The sequence below is a fragment of the Meriones unguiculatus genome, chromosome 15, assembly GCF_030254825.1.
Source record: "Meriones unguiculatus strain TT.TT164.6M chromosome 15, Bangor_MerUng_6.1, whole genome shotgun sequence".
NCBI classification, from domain to species: Eukaryota; Metazoa; Chordata; class Mammalia; order Rodentia; family Muridae; genus Meriones; species Meriones unguiculatus.
Genome location: NC_083362.1, coordinates 44,974,923 through 44,997,063, shown reverse-complemented (window position 1 = coordinate 44,997,063; position 22,141 = coordinate 44,974,923). Strand labels below are relative to the sequence as shown.

The 22,141-nt window shown below is 40.8% G+C and overlaps 1 protein-coding gene across 4 annotated transcripts in view; it reads left to right on the top strand.

Annotated features, from left to right (window-relative positions):
* Satb2 (SATB homeobox 2) overlaps positions 1-21,721 on the top strand; it is a 175,892-nt gene extending 154,171 nt beyond the window's left edge. For all 4 annotated transcript variants that reach the window (XM_021652329.2, XM_060368375.1, XM_021652335.2 and 1 more), the window contains one exon: positions 18,566-21,721. In XM_021652329.2, coding sequence (XP_021508004.1) covers positions 18,566-19,027 — 462 coding nt within the window. In that variant the 3' untranslated portion in view covers positions 19,028-21,721. The remainder of the gene's footprint in view (positions 1-18,565) is intronic.
* Positions 21,722-22,141: the final 420 nt, after the last annotated feature.

The following is a 22,141-nucleotide window of genomic DNA, read 5'->3' as shown; positions in this document are numbered from 1 at the left end:
TTCCAGTGGGTTTCCTTGAAATCCCTCACCCTTGTAGTATCATGGATAATAGCTTATCATGGATAATTACATTTTTACAAACAGTAGAGAAAATCATTTTGACACACACGTAGTATTTTCCAGCCAGGCCAGCTTCTCGGTCTTTTACAGCTTTCATGCATTAAGGCTCATGTTTTCTTTGTTTGTTTTTAAAATACTATCATTAATAATAGGTCTGTTCTATGATCAGTCTCCAAACAGAGGACACCAATGAAGCTCCCCTTCCCTCTTGCCCCAAGTCAGACATCTGCTACCTTTGTAGAACGTGGTTTTCCTCATGGTTTTCATTAAATGGGCTATGGCAACCAAATTTTCATGCAGATTTCTGAAAGCTTTGGTCATTTTTCAGCTTATTGCTGTGTGTAATAGAATGAATTGTGTTTAGAGGCAAGTCATTGAAAAGTTAAAATATATAAATATATATAAATATATATATTTATATATTATATATTATATATTTATATATTATATAAAATATATAAATATATAAAATATATATATATATATATATTGGAAAGAGCCAGAGGAGAAATACTACCATTAATTTCTTGGCCACTGCTATCCAGTGATGTGAATTTTGACTGGACAGCCCCCCCCCAAAAAAAGGCCTGTCTTCCACCTGCTCTACTAACCATTACCTTCTCTAGAGAGCAGAAAAAAAGGTGGGGACAATACTCTTTCCTTAACCCCTTCTGATCAGATGCAGTGTTTCATTTTGAAAATGAAACCGAATCCCCTGAGGCTTTTGAAACTTTAATAATACACAATAAATAAAATCATATCTAATAACTCAATGCTTTCATTTGACACCATCATCCTCTAGATGTACTCCAACTGCAGAAACATAAATACTTGAGGGCTTCGAAAGCCCAGTTTCTATTTGCTAAATAAACTTGGCTGGCTTGAAATTCCTCTGTGTACAGTCATTAATACAATCCGTTTTGACAGCATTTAATTAAAGTGCTTTTCTATATTAAATTCATTAAAAGCCCCCCTCTCCCATATATAGCTGCTTTCCAGATGCAGGGAGACACAGGGGCTGTTGGGCTCCTTTTGAAGAACTTCTCATTTCTCTTTGTAAAGTGTTTATTATGCTCCATTTAGGAACTGTTAAATATGACTTAGAAAGTAAGGCAGGGTCCAGGACATACTCTCTATCCCTTCAGTACTCTCTTAGAAAACAAATGTTAGTTTAGCTCAAATAAACCAGCATCTCTACCTATATATTTCTCCTATACTGACTGACACTTCAAGGCATTTAAAATGGGATAATGAAGATACAATTTCCATGTCAGGGTTGAAGAATTTGCATTGGTTCTAAGCAAGGTATTTGGCTTGAATATATTTGCCTGCAGATTCAGTGAGAGTGAGCATAGCTGGCCAGTATTAATAGATTATTGACAGTTTAATGTCTTGGCACCTCCTTAGCCCATGAAGTATAATAACCAGGAAGCTGTGTGATATGAAAGCAGTCAATAGCATTTTCAATCAAAACCTTTCAGTTAATTGCTGGTTGACCTTAGAGATTTCCTTTAGGCAATACCATTCTTAGTTTAGAGCGACAGGGCCATATTGATTTGTGGAGTTTATTCAGAGATGATTATTTAATGCCCATCGCTGCAGTCTACATGGTAAATTGTGCTCTCTCTGCGTCTGCCATCTGAATTGCCTCTTGGCCATGGTCTGTGGTGATATTCTCTAGACCAGCTCCACTTTAAAAATATTTCATTAAATCCATTCTCTTCTCAGAAATTGAATGTTTGGGGTTCTTGAAGTCACACACAATCAAATGTTTTACTATGACAGTATCATTTTATTCATCAGTTTAGAATTATACTTCAGATAGAGACCCTGATAAGGCTAAAAACTGTGTTCTCAGCATAGCACGTTAAAATAAAGTGTTCTTTGACGCCACCCCAATGCCTTTGGATCTCTAGATATGTGAGATGGCTTATGTTTGGTTTTCCGGGACTTATTTAGTTTTAGTTGAATATTTTAAAAAACAGATTTTGTTAAAATATAAATAAGCCACAAAGCAGAAAAAAAAAAAAAGCAGCAAAGAGCTTATTTTGAACCATTTGCTCACTTTGAAATGTGTGGCGTTGCAGCTGGAGAAGCTGAATGAAAATGGTGGTTTAAAAAAAAATACACTTTGATTTCGTTACTTTTCTTTATTCTTCACTCGGATGAACTTCATTCATTCTACTCCAAGTAAAACCAAACTGAGATTTTATGTTTGTTTTAGAGAAGACGTTCAGTGTTTTTCCACAGCATTTTCTAAGTAGATAACATTCCCACATATCTAAGGCAGGGCCAGGGCCCTCTCCAGAGGGTGCAAGGACTCATAGGCTTCATTGGAAAACATCTGCAGCTTTCATAGATTTTCTCTTGGTTCAGGGTTCCCCTTTTTTTAAAAATAATTTTTTTTTATATTAATCACAGGTTATTTACTTTGTATCCCAGTCGTAGCCCCTCCCTTATTCCCTCCCAATCCCTCCCTCCCTCCCTCATCTCCTCCCTGCCCCTTTCCAAGTCCACTGATAGGGGAGGACCTCCTCCCCTTCCATCTAACCCTAGCGTTATCTTATATGGATTCTCCTAGGTTCATTTGCTGTTTGCTGTTTTGCCTGAAGCAGCTTTTCTGGTCATAGCAGCTGTCTGCTGCAGGCTTCTTGAGATCTGTTCAGAACACAAATATTTTTGCAGTGTGAGAAGGGATAGAGAGAGAAGCAAATGAGTAAATCTGCCAGTTTCAGTGCCCAACAATAGTAACAGGCTAAGTGTCTGTCTCCTGGGTGCCAGTCACTTCCAGCCCAGTGATGATGGGAGAGCTAGAAAGCTTTTGTATTCATGCAGCAAGTTACTACAACAAAGTTTCTGAGTCAAGTCTGGACATGTAGCAAGTTAGTATAAGCTATTCTAATTCCATCCTTTTGAGAAAGAATATTCTCTTTCACCAAGAATTTCAGTGTACTTAATGTGTCAGGTTTTGCTAGAGAAGTATTCTGGATATTTTATGATAAGCTCAACCATTTATTGAAGGCACTATGCCTCGTCCTATGAAGTGGTTAGTATTCAGGAATAGAGAATTGTAACACAGCGGCTAAGTACAGAGTAAACCACAGAAAACAGTGTCACAATCCCAAAACTTGACTGGTGGGAGGACCCAGAAGGCTCTTAGAAGGGGACTGTCCAGGGTCTCTTTCATGAGTTTTCCAGGAGCAGGACAACAGAACAGAGACCTAGGAGTAGGAGGGTTCTGGTCACAGGAGTTTAGTTGGTAGGTGGCCTCCCAGGCAGGGGCTGAGGAGCAAGAATAGGGCAGAGGAACAGTCAGGTGACAGTTTTGTTGGACACTCAAGAGACTTTGGCCTGATTTAAGGCCACCAAAAGCCTTTGGCAAGATGTCCTGTGGGCTGTGGCAGGACTGTGACCTGCTAGGATAAAGTGGTAGTTCATTCCAGCAAGAGATCATAAAGATGTACATGACATCAATAGGGACATATACGAAGAGTGGAGCCTTCCTCCGAGAGCTGCTTAAAAGTGAGTCCTCTTTAGCACCTGGGATAGGCCAGACATTGACTTTAAAGATGAGGGAACCAGTCAGTGAGAACCCCGTGATCTTGGCTGCAGCCAATGTAGGGGGTTGGTCTTAGAACACCAATCAAGAGTGTTAATGATTAATCCCCTGCTAATGTCATTTAAGTATATTTGTTTTGTACGGAGTTCTCAGCTATTAAATTAAATCCACCCTTAAGCAAATTCACATTTGAAAGTATAATTGCTCCACGGTTCCAGCTTACAAGGATGACCGGCATGGGGTAAGCAAATAAGCTCGGAAGAGCCAAGGCAATGTGGCATGTAGTCAGAGTGGACTTTCTGTGTGAATTCAAGTAGATAAGAATGATGAATAACTGGCCTCATGGGAACATCATAGCCCCCCACAGCGTAGAGGCTAGAATCTTTCTTGTGGGAAAAGGAACCTCCAGTCCGGTTACTTTGCCCTAGGGAGTTAGGAACTGAGGATTTTCTTTTCAGCAATCCTGGGAGGAGGAGACTGGTTCTCTTGTCTCATTTTTCATGGTTAAATAAGAGTGCCTGGTCCTTCCAGCACTCCGCTTCTCACCAGGTGTCCTGGCACACAGTTTGGATGCAAGAGTCTGGGCCTCCCCTTACCTTGTTTCAGTTAGAGTGATCATTAACAGGGAGGATGCAAAGCTGTATCGCCATAATGAGGGAGTTTAGCGTTGGAAAAGGATACTTCTGGATGGACGGCCGCTAACCTTGAGAAAACTTACCTCATGCCATTTTTAATCTCCATGTATTCTTCTCTTGAAAGAAAATAGTGAGGGTGGCCTGCCACTGATGGAATTCAATGAAAGCTGAAAAGTAAGCCTATGTTTGATGAGTGCCCATTTGACAGTCTTTAAGCACTATGTCACCAGGAATCTTGGCTGGGGACCTCTGCTTCATGGTCTGAGGAACAGCCCTGCTTAGATCATCTGACTTGGTTTACCCAGACTGGCCTTCGGGGTATAATAAGCTATAATATCTCAGTGGTGTGGTAATGCAGGCGATTTTGTCTTTTGCCAGACTAATGCGCTGCCTAAGATTTGCTTTCTATAAAAGGCATGCTCGTGCTTTTATTTGTTTGATTCACACAGTACAGTTTGCCCAAGTCCTGTTATTAAGTGGTTATATCCAGAAAGCAGAAATATGCTGAGGTCATATATTATTGGTGAACATCTAATATTTTCACTAACCATAACTGTCAGATTGTTCTGCTTTTGGAGTGTCTCAACTGTAAAAATTATACAGAAAATGAGGTCCATTCCATATCCTATACAGGCTTCAGACACGTAAATAACCCGCCTTTGCCCCTTGCCCCAAATAAGGAACCCAATGTGTTTAGAATTCTCTTCAAATAGTTCACATCCTCTGCCTTAACAACGTGACTGTCATTGCCTCGTGCCACCCCCATTTTGTTATTTTAATAAAACCCAACTTCAGAGTTCACAAATCACATATCACAGGCATCAATGAGGTTGTTTTCATTTCAGTCACATTTTTACTTCTCTTGAGAATTATTTAGCCAGCTAGATTAACTGCTTGAGAATTCTGGTGATCATCTTAACCTGAACACGTAGCACATCTTTCTTTCTTGGCCTTTGGCCATCTAGGAGCCATTATGAATTTTCAGGCTGTTTCTTTGAATACTGTTTGAATTCCTGTTACTCAAGTCATCCTAACCTTTCACCCCCTTAGTCATTGACTCTGGTTATCTTTAACTCAATAGCTTCTTTCCTGTGGGCTCGGACAAGAACCACCCTTCTCCCAGTAACACCAGTGAAGCAAGATATGTTGACTTAAAAATCATGTCCGCAGAGTAACTACCAGTCATTTCCATACTACTCTGCACTGATTTAACATAAATATAAAATCTTTGCCACACATTACTATTGCCTGTGCCCTGAATCTGGTCTTCAAAAGGTAGGCCGCTTTTTTCCTGTGAATATGTACGCCAAATTTTGTCCTTTAAGAAGACATGAAAAAGGTGATGGAGGTACATGGCAATAGAACAGAGAATGCTTGGTAGGTATATCATCTTAGGCATGAGGATACACAGTGATGGGTTAGAACATGCTAAAGAGCCTCCCTTACTTCTTGTTTGGATTATGTCGGTCATGTTTATGGAATGTTTTTTAGTTATATCATCCCTAGATGATCCATAAACCTTATACTCAGAAGATGCTGATGAAGGCAAGGATAGTTTCCATTAGGTTCAACATGTGGTCAATGTTTTGCCCTTTTAAATATCTAACTGGGAAAAGGGTCATCTCTGTTTGGTCTGCTTGTTTTCAATTTTAGAGTTTTAAGTTTTATTCTGTGTATGAGTGTTTCCCTACACATATGTATTTGCACCTTTTGTGTGCCTGGTGCCCACAGAGGTCAGAAAAGGGCACCAGGTCTGCTGGAACCGATTTACAGATGGTTGTGAGCCTTCATGTTGGTGCTGGAAACTGAGCCACCCTCCTCTATAAGAGCAACAAGTTCTCTTAACCGCCTGAGTACTCTCTAGACCCCGCTGCTTGTTTGGTTTTGGTTCTGATTTTTTTCTTGGTATCATGGCCTCGCTATGCCAGAAACACAGATAAATACATTTCTCTCCACAATGTCATGATTAATTGGATAACAATAAATACATCAGCTTATCCATTTCAACAATAGCAATTTGTCATATAATCCTGCTTAGTTTAATATCCTGGATAGGGTGAATGTAAGTTGATTTTTTAATTGTTGTTATTATTCCAATCATAATTATTCGTATTAACTTACTTCATATCACACAACAAATATATCTGTAGACTTATTTGCATTTACAGAATAAGTACAAGTTAAAGAGTCTTCAATCGCCCATTTCTCTCAAAGTAAAGTCAAGCTTTTTGTTAATTAGAGTCTCTAAGGGCAAGGAAAACCCGGGGGGGGGGGGGAATCACTGTTTATGGACTATGAAGTCTCTTTGAGCAGTGGTTCTCAACCTGTGGGCCATGACCCCCTTGGGTGTATTGAACAGCCCTTTCAAGGGAGTCTCCTAAGACCATCAGAAGATATGGGTATTTGCATGACAGTCTATAACAGTAGCAGAATTACAGTCACGAAATAGCAATGAAATAATTTTGTAGTTGAAAGGCCACCATAACATGAGGAACTGTATTAACAGGTCACAGCGTTAGGAAGGTTGAGAACCATGCCTCAGAAGAAGGTATGGCCTAATCTCAACACTTGTTAGCCGTTTAACTGAGGTATAGTTACGCATCTCAACCTTGCTGTTCTTACTGTGTCAGCTCATCCAGTTGTCTGAGGGAAGCAGTTCACTGAGCTGCCTCTTGGAGAGTCCCAGATTCTGGCCGTTCCTAAAACCATTATTAATAACTGCAACGTTATTTGTTTTACTCCACGCTGCTCCAAAGTTGTTGGTATAGTTGTTCACAATTTATTACTGAGGAGGAAATGCTATAAGCCGAAGGCTGTTTTAAGACCCACGTTTCCTCCAACACCAAGTTTATTTTAACCAATTATTGTGTCACAGCGTTGTTATGCTTTTATCTTTGACCAGAGTGTTTATTTTGAGAAACAATTATTAAGCTGCATTAAAAGCATACAGAGTCTTCCCATAGCATCTTGGTTACAATATTGCAGGAAATCCTGGGCAAGGCTCGAGGACATTCTACATGGATTTCCATGTTAGAATTCCTATCATTTTGCTTGTTTGTATTGATTTCTTTTGACATGTTCTTCTTTTATTGAGCTCCACTCCCTTTTTTTCCTTCCTTCTTTCTTTTTCTTCTTCTTCTTTTTTTTTTTTTTTAAATCCGATTCCTGCAGCTGTATGTGCTAAGAGCAACTGTACAAAGAAAACCAACTTATATTAAACCTGCCTGGAGTCAAAATGTAATCTAACACCTGTAGTCTGCAATTTGTCATCACTTCGTGGATACTCTTTTTTAATAACATATTTCCTGAGTTTTGACCTTAGGATATTGTATAATCCCCCAAAAAGCAACAGAACTAAACCATAGTTTTTAATAAGCCTTATAATGTTAGGATGTGAAATTACAGCCGTAAGAGCCAACTCAAGTAACATCACATTTGAAGTTAAAAATAGTGCTGAGTTGTGTCTAAGAGAATATGTTTTGCCTGTGAAAATGTCTCTGAATGATAAAGTCAAGAGGCAAATCATAACGTGTGTGTAATTTCCCTACCTCCCTGTTCGGGGGCCTTAGATAATTTGACTCAAGGCAAGGATGCTTTCAACTGCAGAATCTATTTTGAATTTTCTAGTAAAGAGTTTGGTAATCATTAGGGGGAGGCAGTCCTGTGCCTCAAGTGTGATTCAAATAGTATGGAAGTTTTCACATCTTTTTGGTCTTGTGACCCACGTTCAGTTTCATAATTGATAACCCTAGTAATATGTCATGTTTATCAATACTACCCAACTAGTGATTAACCTTTTCAAATTGTCTGCTAAGTCTCAATAATTGCACATGACATATGTGTAAATATGCAAAAGATCTGTCTCATGAAAAATATATTGCTCAAACTTAATATGCCAGCCTTTTATATACATCTGAAGATTCTTCAATGTCTGTCTTAATGCAAGGCAACTAGACTTTTACAATTGCATCTGTGCTTCATGCAATATGTGGTTTTGGTTGAAATCGATAAAGTAATTTGAATAGTAAGAGATACTACAACAGGCATTCCAGATAATTGAGATTTGTTTTCTATTTTAGGAAGACTTTGAAAGTGACAGTGTTTTGAAAGTTATTATGCAACATTGACTCAACATATTGTTGAATATTTCATATTTTTGTACATTACTGGTCTCCATTTAACTTTGAATGGGTCTTTACCAATTATAATTTTGTAGCATTATGTATTAGTCACTTTGCAAATATTAGTTTATTCATTTAAGCAGATCTTATAAATGTTGAAGCTTTTATATAATTTTTAAAAAGCATTTTTAAACCACCACCAATTATCATTAGGAAAGTTTTTATGTATGGGAATTTGATGACCTTATTGTGATTGTTGCGGCTTTTCAAATTCTCACTTAAAGGTCAAATTTTACCATCAAAAGTAAACACTGTCAGATATTTTACTTAAAATGACAGGTTCACCTTCATTCTCTGTGTATATGTATGTGTGCACATGTACCTGTAAGTGTGGACAGGGAGAGGCTAGTTAACGTTGGATTGCTCCCTGCCCTCCCCGGACAGAGCTTCTCCACATAGCCCTGGCTGGGACTCTCGCCATAGAGCAGGCTGGCCGCAAACTCACAGAGACCTGCCTGCTTCTGCTTCCCAAGTGTTAGGATGAAAGCTGTGCAGTGGGATCTGCCTTATTTTTTGACACAGTCTCTCACTGAAGCTACTGCTTCCACTAGAGTAGTTGGTTAGCAAGTTTCTCACCAAGGGAGACACACACACGCACGCACGCACGCACGCACGCACGCACACACGCACGCATTACACCATTTCCCCACTACACCATTTCTCCAGCCCTCTAACTTCCATTCTTAAGGAGGGATCTCCCCAAATCTGAATAATCACAGGTTTTCTGTTAGTTTGCAAACTGTTGTAACCAGAGCATTCCCCTTGGAGTGTAAGCGTGGGGAAAGTCCTTCTCATGTGGGGAAAGCCACGTGACTTTGCTATGTCACAGAAGAGCTTCCTGCCACTGTGCTCATTTTCTCACATGGAGTATTAAGGAGACAGATATGTTTTCAGTTGTTGAGATTTAATAATTAATAAGGTTTTATTGCTTAATCAAGAATATTCTCACAGAAGAGTGGCAGCATTGCGGCCGCAGGCTTGCAGATGTGAACTGAAAGCTGCTCTGGGTTCACTCATGTGCCATAGGCCACGTTTCCCATCTGTACTTTGGCGCCATTGGTGCAAATGTTAGCACAGTTAAAGCAATGAGCAGGAACACCTTAGCTTTGCTTGGAAGGAGTTTTGATGCATGGGTGTCGTAATACAGTACACAGTTTTCACAGAGGCCCCTGGATCTTGTTTTGAGAACCCGTAGTGAGAATAGCTCCCTAAGAGTGCACATGGCTTATATATGGAAGATACTACCCCAAATGGGACTCTGGCCTTGAGGTTCAGTTCTGTGTGACAGATGCTCCCGAGGCAACTTCAGTGTGCCAGGTATCATGGTGAGCACAAGTATCTGTGAAGTGTGTGATGAAGGAAGGAAGAGAAGTTACTAGCAGAACTGTCTTCTTGTCCTTAAGGTGAAAAGGTCAATTATGGAAATTGTTGTTAATTTTAATAATAAGCGTATTGATAGAAAAATGCATGAGGAATTCAGTATTGATCCTTATGTCTTCCTCACATTTTAAAAATGAAAATTGCTTGGAGTTAGAGAGGTGGCTTAGTGCTTAAGAGCATGTACTGCTCTCTCAGAGGAGTCAAATTCTATTCCCAGCACCCACATCTGGCAGCTCATAACTTCCTGTAACTCCAGCTTCAGGGGTCATCTCTGCCCTCTTCAGGCACCTGCATCCCCATGCACATGCTCACATACACATATGCACATCGTTAGCAATAATAAAAATGAATCTTTCAAAATGAAAATTGCTCATTAAAAAGGCTTTATTTATGATCAGACCTCTGCCAAGTTCTTCGTGTGTATGATCTCACTTAATCTTTCTTCTTAATACTGCAAAAAAAGATCTGCCCGGATGCCAAACACTAGGGCTCGGAGGGTAGCTTGCTCAAGAGTCTCTCCAGGCTAAGTAACAGTAGTACGTGGAGTATGAACTGACCTGAAACCACAGCTTTCTAACTAACCCCAAACTTGCTTGGAACTTGTACACAGTTGTATCTTACAAGTTATCTAGCGCCCTGGAAGTTTGTGAGAAAAGGGAAATAGCAACAAAATCATTGAATATGCTTGTCCCTGTTCTCAGATAATATACTTGAATTAAATTCCTACTGTCTTGGTGACAGTCTCTACCACGTGTAGATTGATAGCAAGAAGAAGAATAGCCAGTGCTCAGCAAGGAGGACAGCAGCAAAGCAGGAGATAAAGGCCAGAGGCTATGGGGCTAGCTCAGTGCAGCATAGTCAAGAAGCCTGAACTCTCACTGGGAGCTAAGCAGGAGACTGTGTGACCTACAGTCCGTGGCCCAGTGGGTGAGCTGCATAGGTAATAGTTAAATCCTGCTTTTTATAATCACCAGCGTTAGGTGTTTCCCCTGCTGAATTTTTAGGCTAAAATTAATAGTCTCTTCTACTGGTTTTGATGAGGTGGAGGGAAACATGCCACCAAGTTTGTTGAAACCTCAAGTACAGGACATTTTATATATAGTAACGGTTAAAAATAATAGCATGCAATCATTCTTGGTATGCGTCAGTAGATTTATGCCGAGGGACTTTCAACCAATTGTTCTTGTCGGCAAATGCATTTTTCTTTGACTTTTTGGTGCAAGAATACTTTCCTCTTTTGATTGAGACTCTCATGTTTTCTTGGCATAGATGAAGTAAAACAATGTGAGTAAAAAATACTTCGACTTTAACGCCCAATAGACACGGACAAAGACATCTTGTCTGTGTTGTCATCTCCTGCTGCTGCGCCTTGTGCTCTGAGCAAGGCTCACTGCTGTAGGTGAATCTTGTCCTAGAGAGCCACATGTGGCCACCTGGGAAGCTGTTTTAACCTGTTACCATTCTTCCACCACCCTCTGCAGTCACCTCCTTAATAATTTCTCATTTTCTCTATATAAAAACGACCACAAAGTCTTGGCTTATTATAAGTAATCCAGTTCACCCCATAATGATACAGTGAATTATATACTTTCCTAAACTTAATCATTCAAGATCTTACTTCCTTCCCTGCAGGCAAGAACCATTATATTTTACACATGGCTCCCAGCTGGTTTTCATTGAGGCCTTCAGAATCTATTTGAACGCTGGGAGCTTTAGGGAGAGGGCTTTATCTCTCTGTTGGCTTTTGTCATGGTACCATGAGGTCCTTCTGTTTTCCAAGTTTTTAGTTTGAAGGCAGAGAAGCAACATGTGTCCATATTATAACTGTGCTTTGTAACTGTTGAAGGAGGTTTAAGGCTTTATTTGGAAGTTGGCATCCCTCTCAAATATATTCACAACATTTTTTTCCTGCACTGTTATTTTCATGTCCATTCATGTCTGTATGTGTCATGTTTCCGCCCAGAAAGATTTCACAAAATAAAAAGAAAGGAACTTATCAAGCTTTGAACTTCCATTTTGTTTATGTCCAACCCTTAATTGTTGGACCTAGAACTCCTTATTTAATAGGTCCAGTTGTTGTAGATACCCAATAAGTACCCAAGTATTTGAAGAATGGATATACGTTCTTCTCTGTCGACTCAAGGCTGATTTTTTTAAACACAATTGCTTTTAGGTGTGTTAAGTGCCTTGCTGAAAAAGGTAGCTATCAGTTAAATGTTAATTAACTATTCCTTTGAGGACAGAAGAGTCTGAGCACATTTCTGGCTCTTGTATACTAATGTTCCTGTCTGGGAGCCTTTGAGGATCTAATAACACATTGTAAGCCGAATTCTTTGCCCTTCTGTCTTAATAACAGTAGTTTACAGCTCGTGCTCTGGTTTTGGCTAGAAGAGGTGATACGATCAAAGGTCTCTCAAGGGTATTGTATCACCCTGCTGTTAGAATGCCACGCCCTCCACGCTCCAGTTCTGGCTCCATCTCTCCCTGTTGTCACTGCTTGTCAGCACAGGGTACTCTCTGTTCACCAGTACTCTCTGAGTGTAGATGTGCCTTGTGCCCGTGCTGCCCGTCTTAGTATTGTCCCGAGGAGCCATCCAAGCACTTGAGGTGTGGTTAATGGGACAGAAGAACTGAAGTTTTCTTTTTTATATGTAATAAATGTAATGGAAGGCCCGGAAAAACAACTCATTTGAAAAAGTGCTTGCCACATGTGTACTGGGACGTGAGTTCATATCTAGGCCCCATGGTGGTGTGCTTGGAATCCAGCACTGGAGAGGGTGAGACCGGTGGATCCCGGGGATGAATGGCCAGCCAGTCAAGCCTTGGTGAATTCCAGATCTCTGAGAGACCCTGTGTCATATAAAAGAGGGGATAGAGAGGACATGGTGCCTGGGAATAGACACTCAAGGCTGACCTCTGACCTCTACAGATGTGCTCACATCTTTGCACAGATGGCCATGACTACCGAATTGGAGTTTGTCAGATGCTGCCTGCTAATCCTTTCCTCCCAACATTTTTGCTTGCTTCCTCTGTCTGGAGTACTTTTCATGGATGGCTCTCACCTCCTTCAGAACTTGCACCTATACTGCTTTTCCGTGAGCCTTTCCCCAGCCACCTATCTGAACTCCTCTGCCCATGGCTTACACCTGGGCACTGCATCCTCGTCACTCATAATCCTCCTCTGTGTTGTTTTTAACCTAGGATTTTGATTCCCCTCTGCTCTAAGGACCTACTCAGCTTCCTTCTTTACACTTCTGCTCATGGGCTTCACATTCAGACAGAAAGATACAGAATCCACGTTCTTTTACAAGCTGTGGTCCCTGAACATATTTGGATCAGTTTTCTTGTAATATAGGACAAAACATGGAATTACCATGAAATAGAATATTAAAAAAAATCCATATATACTTGGATCATTTATGTGAGTATTTGGCTTAGATTTCATGGATGCTAAGATCCGTTCCCACTACTACTGTTGCTGTCACTGGAATTTGTATATTTCATTACTATGACCCACGCCATAGTCATGTTGAAAATCAACAACTGATGTTATGAAAGAGAGAGAGGTTTTAAGATATGCTTTCCAGGAATCTCATTACAGAAATACCAAAAATGCAACTGTGACAGAGAAAAAATATTCCCAAGCCGAAAGAACCAACAAGGATTGGTAGGTGCACAAAGGTTAAGAGTGAAGAGGCATAGCTACCTTTACAAAGTGATACATCTTCTTACTATGGCAGAAAATCACAGGAAGACGGTACTGTACCTTAGAGATAGAGGGCAACTACTGGGCTTAAAAGTTTTACTTAGTTCTAGGGGAAAGTGACAGTATGTAGCCTGAGCCAGCCTTCATTTCTCAGACCCCTTGCTTGATACATTTCAAATCTGCACAACACCATACTGGTTCTGGGTCCATAAGATGTTTTTGAGATGTGATGCAATTTGCATACAGTAAAAACCATAGCTCTTAAACATACAGATGTGCTTTTGTCCCTTTAATCCGTGCTCACATCAGTGCAGAGAGTATTCTCAGCTTTAAGCAAAGGCTGTTTCCCAACCTTTCAGTCAGTAACTCTCAAAGACAATGTGCTGGTCCTGTTGTAGCTGTCCTAGAACTCGCTCTGTAGACCAGGCTGGCCTTGAACTCCGAGATCTGCCTGCCTCTGCCTCCTGAGTGCTGGGATTAAAGGCGTGTGATACCAAGCCTTGCTGCTGCAGCCTTTCTTATTGGAGTGTGTTCTTTGCTTTTTCTCTTGACTCTCCCATAAATAGAATCATAGTCTTTCACATCTGACTCCTTTAAACCAACAGTAAATCTGTGGCAGTTCCCCACAGGCATAGTCAGCCCAGCTTCGCTGTTATGTGAATACAGCCTGGTTTCTCCATTCTACCATTGGTGAACACTTGCATTCTTTCTAGTTTGGGGATTTTATGACTGAAACTACTATGGCATATCTTTCAGAGGGTGCAATATTCTTCATGACCTCAGACAGTGCATCTCTCTCTGTGGTACTATAGGTTTTATGTAACTGTAGATTTTAAAGACCAGCCAGAACAAGCATGGCACCAACTGTCAGGCCAACATGGAAGGTCGAAAGTTCTAGGGCCTCACTAAAGGCAGCTAAGGAATGATGAGAGGAGGAGAAATAGTCTTCTTTAAGGGAAAGCACACTGATAGCAAATTATCAGCCCCAAAAATATGTACACAAGTGATATTCTGCAGGCAGACTGTATATATTTGGGAATATGCATCTTCTCTCTCTCTCTCTCTCTCTCTCTCTCTCTTTCCCTCTCTCTCTCTCTCTCTCTCACACACACACACAGGAACAAATAAAGGAAAAAGAGGCCATGAATTTGAAAGAGAGCAAAAGAAGAGAGTATATGGAAGGCTTTAGAGGGAGGAAATGAAAGAGAAAAAGTGATATAATTATATTATAATCTCAAAAAAAAAAACCAATTTAAAATTAACCTAGTCAGTCATAAATAAACGTAAGAACTTCCCAGACAGGAAAATTCAATGAAGTGATTTTATAAACCTGTCCTGTGAGAAGAAAGAAGCTAAAATTATTAGAGGGAGAAACAGGTAGAGGGAATGGGAAGGGGGGAGAGAATTAATGCTAACTTTAGATGAGAGGAATTTGGGGAGTGCTAGGATTGAGTTTTCCTCTTGGCAGAGACCACCTTGGAGGCGTGGAGGTGTTCCTTCTGTTTGCTCCCAATACTATCTCCATCAAGGAAAGCACTACCCAGGGAGAACTCACAGACTTTGGATAGATGGAACATTATTCAGATCTGTTGCTAGGAACTATCTGGAGGTGGTAGTTCTTTGTCTGGAGGGGGTGGAACATTTTGGAAAAGTGAAGCTAGCTGGGGTCAACAGCTTGGGAGATCATTTCATTCCAGATGTGCTACATGCTGCTGTTGGGAGCCAGTGGCAAGTAGCAGTATAAAAGCCAAAGGCGAAGCCCTCTTGCTAACTTAGAAAGCAGTTCACTTAGAGATGTTTATTTTGACTGCTCTTTCCATGTCTGTTAAAGGATGCTAGAGTTAGCACATAACTCCATGCCTGTATTGTCATACCCACCAACTCTCTCTTTTGTATTGCCTGCTCAGAAAGTGCATTTCACTTTATGGGGAATTTCTATTGCCCGTAGTTCTTTTTTTAGAAATACCTCTGTAGTCTATGATATGCAGTGTTCCCTGCAAGCCTGACATCTCTCTGCACTTTTTTAGAGGAGTATCCTACAATGCAGTGTGTTTTCCAGTTAGTTCTTGGTCTAGGTTACATCATCATGAGGAATTGTAGGATTACATTTTAATTTATCTATTTTAGAACTGCCTGGGACCAAATAAGCATTGAGTGAGCACTCGCTGTTGTTACCGTGACTGGGTTTTTTTATATCTGTCTTCTTGGTACATTTGTATGGCTGTGTTCTGTTCTAAGTAATGGGGGAAAGTGGAGTAGTCCAACTGGTAGGGCCTAAGGAGAACAAATGCTATCATGCAGAAAGATTATACCAACTTCAAAGTACAGTTTTGGAAAATCTCTTTAAATCTACTCGATGCACAATGGAAAGCCCCTTAAGAACCAATCTAATTATTCAATTAAATGGAACCGTTCTGCTGACTTTTACTACAGAAGGCAAGCATAATTTAGAAAATGGAGCATTTTAATTCTCTTTTGTCTTCCAATTAACGCAGTTGCTCTAATAGGGACCGCTCGTGTTTGAGCACATGTCCTGCTAGAATGGGCTTGTCCCTAATTCCAGTCCTCTCTCTCAGCAAAAGCTGAGACCCTCACCTGTTGAGACAGAGGCATATTCGTTATCATGCTCACACTGCCCACACCATGGGCCCTGAGCACATATCTTCCTGACTACAAAGCCACCAAAAGCTGTGGGAGCCCGCAATGCAGCCCCACTTTCCTGGCAGGGATAATTAGGGTGTTGGAGTAACAGAGCTCTCACTTTTTTTTTGCTGATGCCAGCTTACCACATCAGACCACATGAGTTTGTTCTTAGTTCTTAGTTGAGAGTGGTAAAGAAAATGCTAAGAACATTGCCTTTAATTGGCCAACACTATTTGGATGCTAGTCTACTATTTTATAGTCCTTTGTTTTCAGTTTCCTTCTGCCACCAGCTTATTATAGCAGGTAGTCTCATTATGTAGCCCAGGCTGGCCTTGTGTTTGTGACTCTTCACTCTCACAGCCTCCCAAGTGCTTAAACAGGCATGGGCCACCAAGCGTAGCCTCCCATTGGCTTTTACTAGTTGTTGGTAGTAATTTGAAAAGACAAACAGACCTTTTCTGTTGCTTTCATGTTTTATCTTCTCTACTATTTATTAAACTCTATAAAAAGGTAGCATTTTCAAATTGGTGAGAAAGCATGCTTTCCATCATAGGCCTCTAACAGTGGGGTGAATGGCACAGACCTTTTTGCTTTAACTGCTCGTGTTGAGGCCGATGTTGTTTCTTAGCTATACAGTAGCCAAGTAGCTAATCCCTGTGATGGGATGAATGATGGTGGGGATGGTGCCATGGGTGTTTTGTTTTGTTTTTGTTTTTGTAACTACATAAATTTCTTTTTGTATGTTGTATGGGCCTGATTCTCCCTGGACTCTGGATCATATATAATTTGGGACCCTGATTTGGAAAAAACATTTCATAAAATATTAGAAAGTTGCAAAGACATGTGTTGTTGTTTTCTTTGTGTGAACTTGTTATTGTAAAGGATATTGAGGACATTCAGGGAGCTGGAGCTGGGCACTGTCTGAGCGCAGGCAGTGTGGTCCTCAGTCCTTGTACATGAACCCACACATCGCAGCAGGGATGGCCACAGCTGCCCATTAATTCTGTGACATGCAGCTGCAGAGCAGTTGCCAGTGTGGCCCAGGCTCCTCACTGGGTAACATTCTCCCTTCCAGTCTTCATAGAGTTAGTGTGTTCCTATTAGAATGGAAAGGTATTTCCCATTCTAATGCAGTGACAGTGCTGAGGGGTGAGGTTCAGAGGAAGGTTGCCCACTTAGGGTTTTCTTTTATGAATGCATGGCATAGCTAGAGATAAAAAGAAGAAAAAGAGAATCATTTAAATTTTGACAGCTAGCTCGTAAACCTTGCAATTAAAAACAGAAATTTGGAAGTATGCTCAAATCAGAGGGTTAATTAGTTTATAGTGGTATTAAAATGCCCATCTAAATGTCTTTAAAGCAGTCAATTAAAATTTAAAACATATAGAAGTTATATCTTTACATTACTTGGAAATTTTACATATATATTATTTAAAATAATTATATTTAAAGAGAAAAATCAGAACTAAAAGAAGGTAAAGAGTTTCCTAATTCTACAAAGGATGTGTTTTCTGGTTCGAAGTATTTCTATTTCTCTAACACCCGAGGAACAGTGAGGGTGAGAATAACAATGATTACCACTGACTAAAATTTGCACCAACCCAGAGATAGGCTAATTGTGACCTCCTGGGGCAAACCCCATCTTAGTGGGGCACAGTTTAGCTCACTTGCTTACGCTGGGTAGCGCTGAGCAGTGGCTAGGGCCCCTTAATGCAAAGGTTCCCCAGTTTAGCCCTCCTTTGTGAACACTTTATTGTATACACATCACGCATTTAACATCTGAGCCTTGCTTGGGCAGCCAGTTTTTTAACCCTTTTCCAACACATGATGAGATGAAGGCTAAAAGACTTGCCCAGCTCCCTCCGCTAAGCAGAAGAACCTGACACTGAGTTGTTGTGGTGCCTGTCCTGTCATTGGCGCATTCAGATGTGGTTACAGGTCTAGGGGATCTGAAGCCAAGCCCCTCCATAAAGCCATGCTTAGAGATGACCTCAGACATGTGGCTAAGCTGCTTAGTATCCACCACTCCAATGATTTAGTTTATGCAAGTCTTTCCTTTTTCTTTTTTCTTTTCCTTCCTTTTTTGTTGTTTTTGAAACAAGGTCTCCATATTCAACCTAGGCTGGCATCAAATTGAAGTACAGCCCAAACTGAACTTAAATTCACGGAAAGCTTCCTGCCCCTGTCTCCTACAAGCTGGGAGTGTAAGTGTGTACCACTTTGCCCAGCTCAAATGAGTCTCATGAAGCACTGGTTTCACAGATGGGAATCGAAGTCTTCAGAAATGATTTCGGCTTTCCCAATGTGCCTTTCCCTAAGTGCAGTGTGAGGGAGACAGTACATGTTGCGAAGGTCTGGTGGGTCTCGGTCACACTAATTTTCTTGCCCTCGTGATTATCAGGTCCTTCATCGACAGCAGTCCCAGCCGCCCAAGGAGAGCTCTCCTCCCAGAGAAGAAGCGCCCCCGCCCCCTCCTCCAGCTGAAGACAGCTGTGCCAAAAAACCTCGGTCTCGCACGAAGATCTCCTTGGAAGCCCTGGGCATCCTCCAAAGCTTCATCCACGATGTAGGCCTCTATCCGGACCAGGAAGCCATCCACACACTCTCAGCCCAGCTCGATCTCCCCAAACACACCATCATCAAGTTCTTCCAGAACCAGAGGTACCACGTGAAGCATCACGGCAAGCTGAAGGAGCACCTGGGCTCTGCCGTGGATGTGGCCGAGTATAAGGACGAGGAGCTGCTGACGGAATCGGAGGAGAACGACAGTGAGGAAGGCTCCGAGGAAATGTACAAGGTGGAGGCCGAGGAGGAGAACGCCGAGAAAAACAAGGCGGCGCCTGCAGAAACCGACCAGAGATAATGTGAACTCCACCAGGCAAAGCAATATATGGGTCCAAGGACTTTCTGTTTTAGTTTCTTAAAAAAAAAAAATCTTCTTGGCTTTGTTTTATTTTGTTTTGTTTTTAAATGTCTGTTTTCTTTTTCTTACCCTTAATGGCATCCCTCTGTTACACAGGATAGCCTATAGACTGAGTAAGCTCAGAGTCGCCTTGGCAAAGACACTAAGTGTTAAACTTTTACAATGACTGGACCATAGTAATTCTAGTCATGGGAGACCCTGCCGTCATTCTCCTTGCATTTACGGAAGAGAAGAGGCAAGTTCCAGGATGGAAAGACCCACGAAATAAATGAAGGAAGCTACAAGTGTGTGTATATGTATATGTACATATCTCTATATTTACATATATATATTAAAAATTGCATGGGACAGAGAACATTACAATCTGAAAGACTAGACTGTGAAATGAGTTCTTAAAGAAAAGACTCGTTTATGTATAAAAAAAAAATACCACTTCACAGTGAGTCGCTTTGACTTTTTGAGAAACTGCGGCCTGCTCTCAGGGCGGGGTGACTATTTTTGAATTCCTATTTATTTTGTGTGTTTGTCCCTGATTTTTTTTTTTTTTTTAATTCTATGGCTTCCTATCTGGCAGCTTAATGGGTAATTTTTGAGGTATGTATTTAACAAAATAACACTGCCAAAAAAAAAAAAAGTGAGAGAAAGAAGGAAAAGAGAAAGAAAATCAGGGCATGTTAAAAAAAAAAAAGACACAAGACAAATTACTGTTAGAGAAATAACGCACACTTTAAAACAATGACTCAAGGCCGTGCCCCTCCACATTCCGTTACTGAGCATGTCAGCACTGTAGCCGCTGTGTTCTGTGCAATTCCAAGCGAAGTTCAGTGCAGAGGAAACTTGACCATTAGCGCAGTCTCGAAACCTGACATTTTGACATTGGACTTACGGAATTCATGCTATGAGCCACATTTTGTCGTGAAGTTTATTTACCTGCTTGTGGCTTCAAACCTTAAGAGTTTATTAAGCCTGCTCGTTTAAAATTGTTGGTTGTTACTGTTTATTTGCCTTTTGTTTGTTTCTGGTTTGTTTTCTTTTAAATAGAACATAGTCTCGATGTAATGTTTGGTTAGAGAAAGAAGTTCCTGCCCGGTTAGAGGGGCTCCCGTTCAAATAAGTCTCCACCCGCCCTCTCCCCAAGTGTTTCTTACTCCTCTTCCATTTTGGACTTCCTCTTCTTCATACACAATTCCATTCACTTTAGCCAAGTCTCTGCAGACCCTGGGCTCGCACGCCTCCATGCCTTCCCCTGCCATAGCAGCCCCAAACAGGAACCTGGCTTTGCATCATTCTGCACCTCCAGGCAATAGAGAGAGTGAAGCATTTCAGCAGAGTCACCTACTCCTCGGAAAAGGAAATACCGTCCCAGTGCCCCACGTAGCGCTTACCTGACGTAAAGCAGAACTAATGGCAGCGGGCTGTTTTGTGGAACGAGCGTTAAAGCTGCAGTCTACTACAGTTTGCCAAATCTCCTTCAGTTTCTTATTAGAAACAGTAGCGTTAGCTTCCAGTTCCACCGACAGTGACGGCAGGAGACCTCCCGTTTGGGACCCGCCTCTGGAACCCACGCCAGGCTAGAGATGGCCGAACAGCAGTCCCATGTGTTTGTTTTGTTTTTGAGTTGTATCCTCATGCAACCTTGTCAAAGACCTCATGCAATATCACTTTGAAATTTATTTTCTGTTTACTACACAAACATTGTAATATAACTGTTAATACTATTTATATATTTGAAAGGTATAAGAGGTAGGAGTTTTAAAAAACCCCTCTATGTGTACATATTAACTCAGAACTTACACTCTACAGGGAGAAGACACGTTGCAATACAAGCTAATTGTAGCTGCTTAGTAACCTCTGGAGTTTTCAAAGGGACATTTTCCTGTACTTTTTCAAATAACAATGTTTAAAACAGTTACCTTGACATGAGCGTCATGCATCTTTGCAAAAGGATGGCTGTTTGCAGTTGAGGCCTGGGCCGGCCCTTCCTGTTTCCGTAGATGCTGCAGCTTTAATCAGAGAGTCCACAGTTGCTGCTTCCTGATCTCCGAGTTACTCTTTTCCAAATTGTCTTCTGACACTGTTGCTGAAGTCAGTCTGTACACATCCTAGACACCGATTTTTTTTGCCAAGCTCTTACAGGTGGTTCATCGACCGACGGCATCCGCATTTGGTATCTTTTACACTTCAACCAAAAATTTATTAGGTATTTTTCAATGCTAAGTCTTGCCTTTTATTTTTTAATTTCACTGCCAAGTTTGCAGTGGTTCTAAGTGAATCTGTGGGCATTTTAGCCTGTGGTCTTGCCAGATCTTTGCGAATTACAATGCATATATGTATTTATTCAATATCTGTCATATAATATCTATTTGGAAGAAGAAACTTTCTCTTGTAGTGCCTCTTGACAAAGCACAATTTCCCGCCTTTTTTTTTTTGTGAAATGAAGAAAAAAAAAAAAAACAAATTGTGTTTTATTGCAGTATCAATAATGTGAATAAGGATTAACATATTGTAAATGTTCTTTTTTCCATGTAAATCAACTATCTTTGTTATCACTAAGTGATAATTTTTAACTTATGTGCATTGTTAGGCTGTTAGAATTTTTTGGTTGTTAAATAAAAACGCATTCAATAAATCTGACTTTGTTTGTCAAATAGTTTACTGGGCGTTCCCCTTCTCTCCCATTTCAGTTCTTCACGGGGAGCTAGACCTGGAGGACCTAAGAAAAATCTGCACCCTTATTTTAGAAGTAAGACCACGGTACCCACAGTTACAGATGTTTGAGTTCTGTTCGGTGCACAGATTTAGTTGCGCACGTGAATCGTGTGTGTTTGTGTGTGTGTGTGTGTGTGTGTCAGCATATCGGAACACACTCATACTCACATGCTGGAGTGAGCAACCAGGCGGGTTGTTTATCTCAGCATCATCTCGTATACAAACAAAAATTCAAACGTATAAAGATATATTTATGGGCTCACGTCTTTATTTTTCTAGTGAATATTTTCTGTTTATAATTAAAAACCACAAATGACTGCGTGTCAGGAAACTTTTGGAGCACAT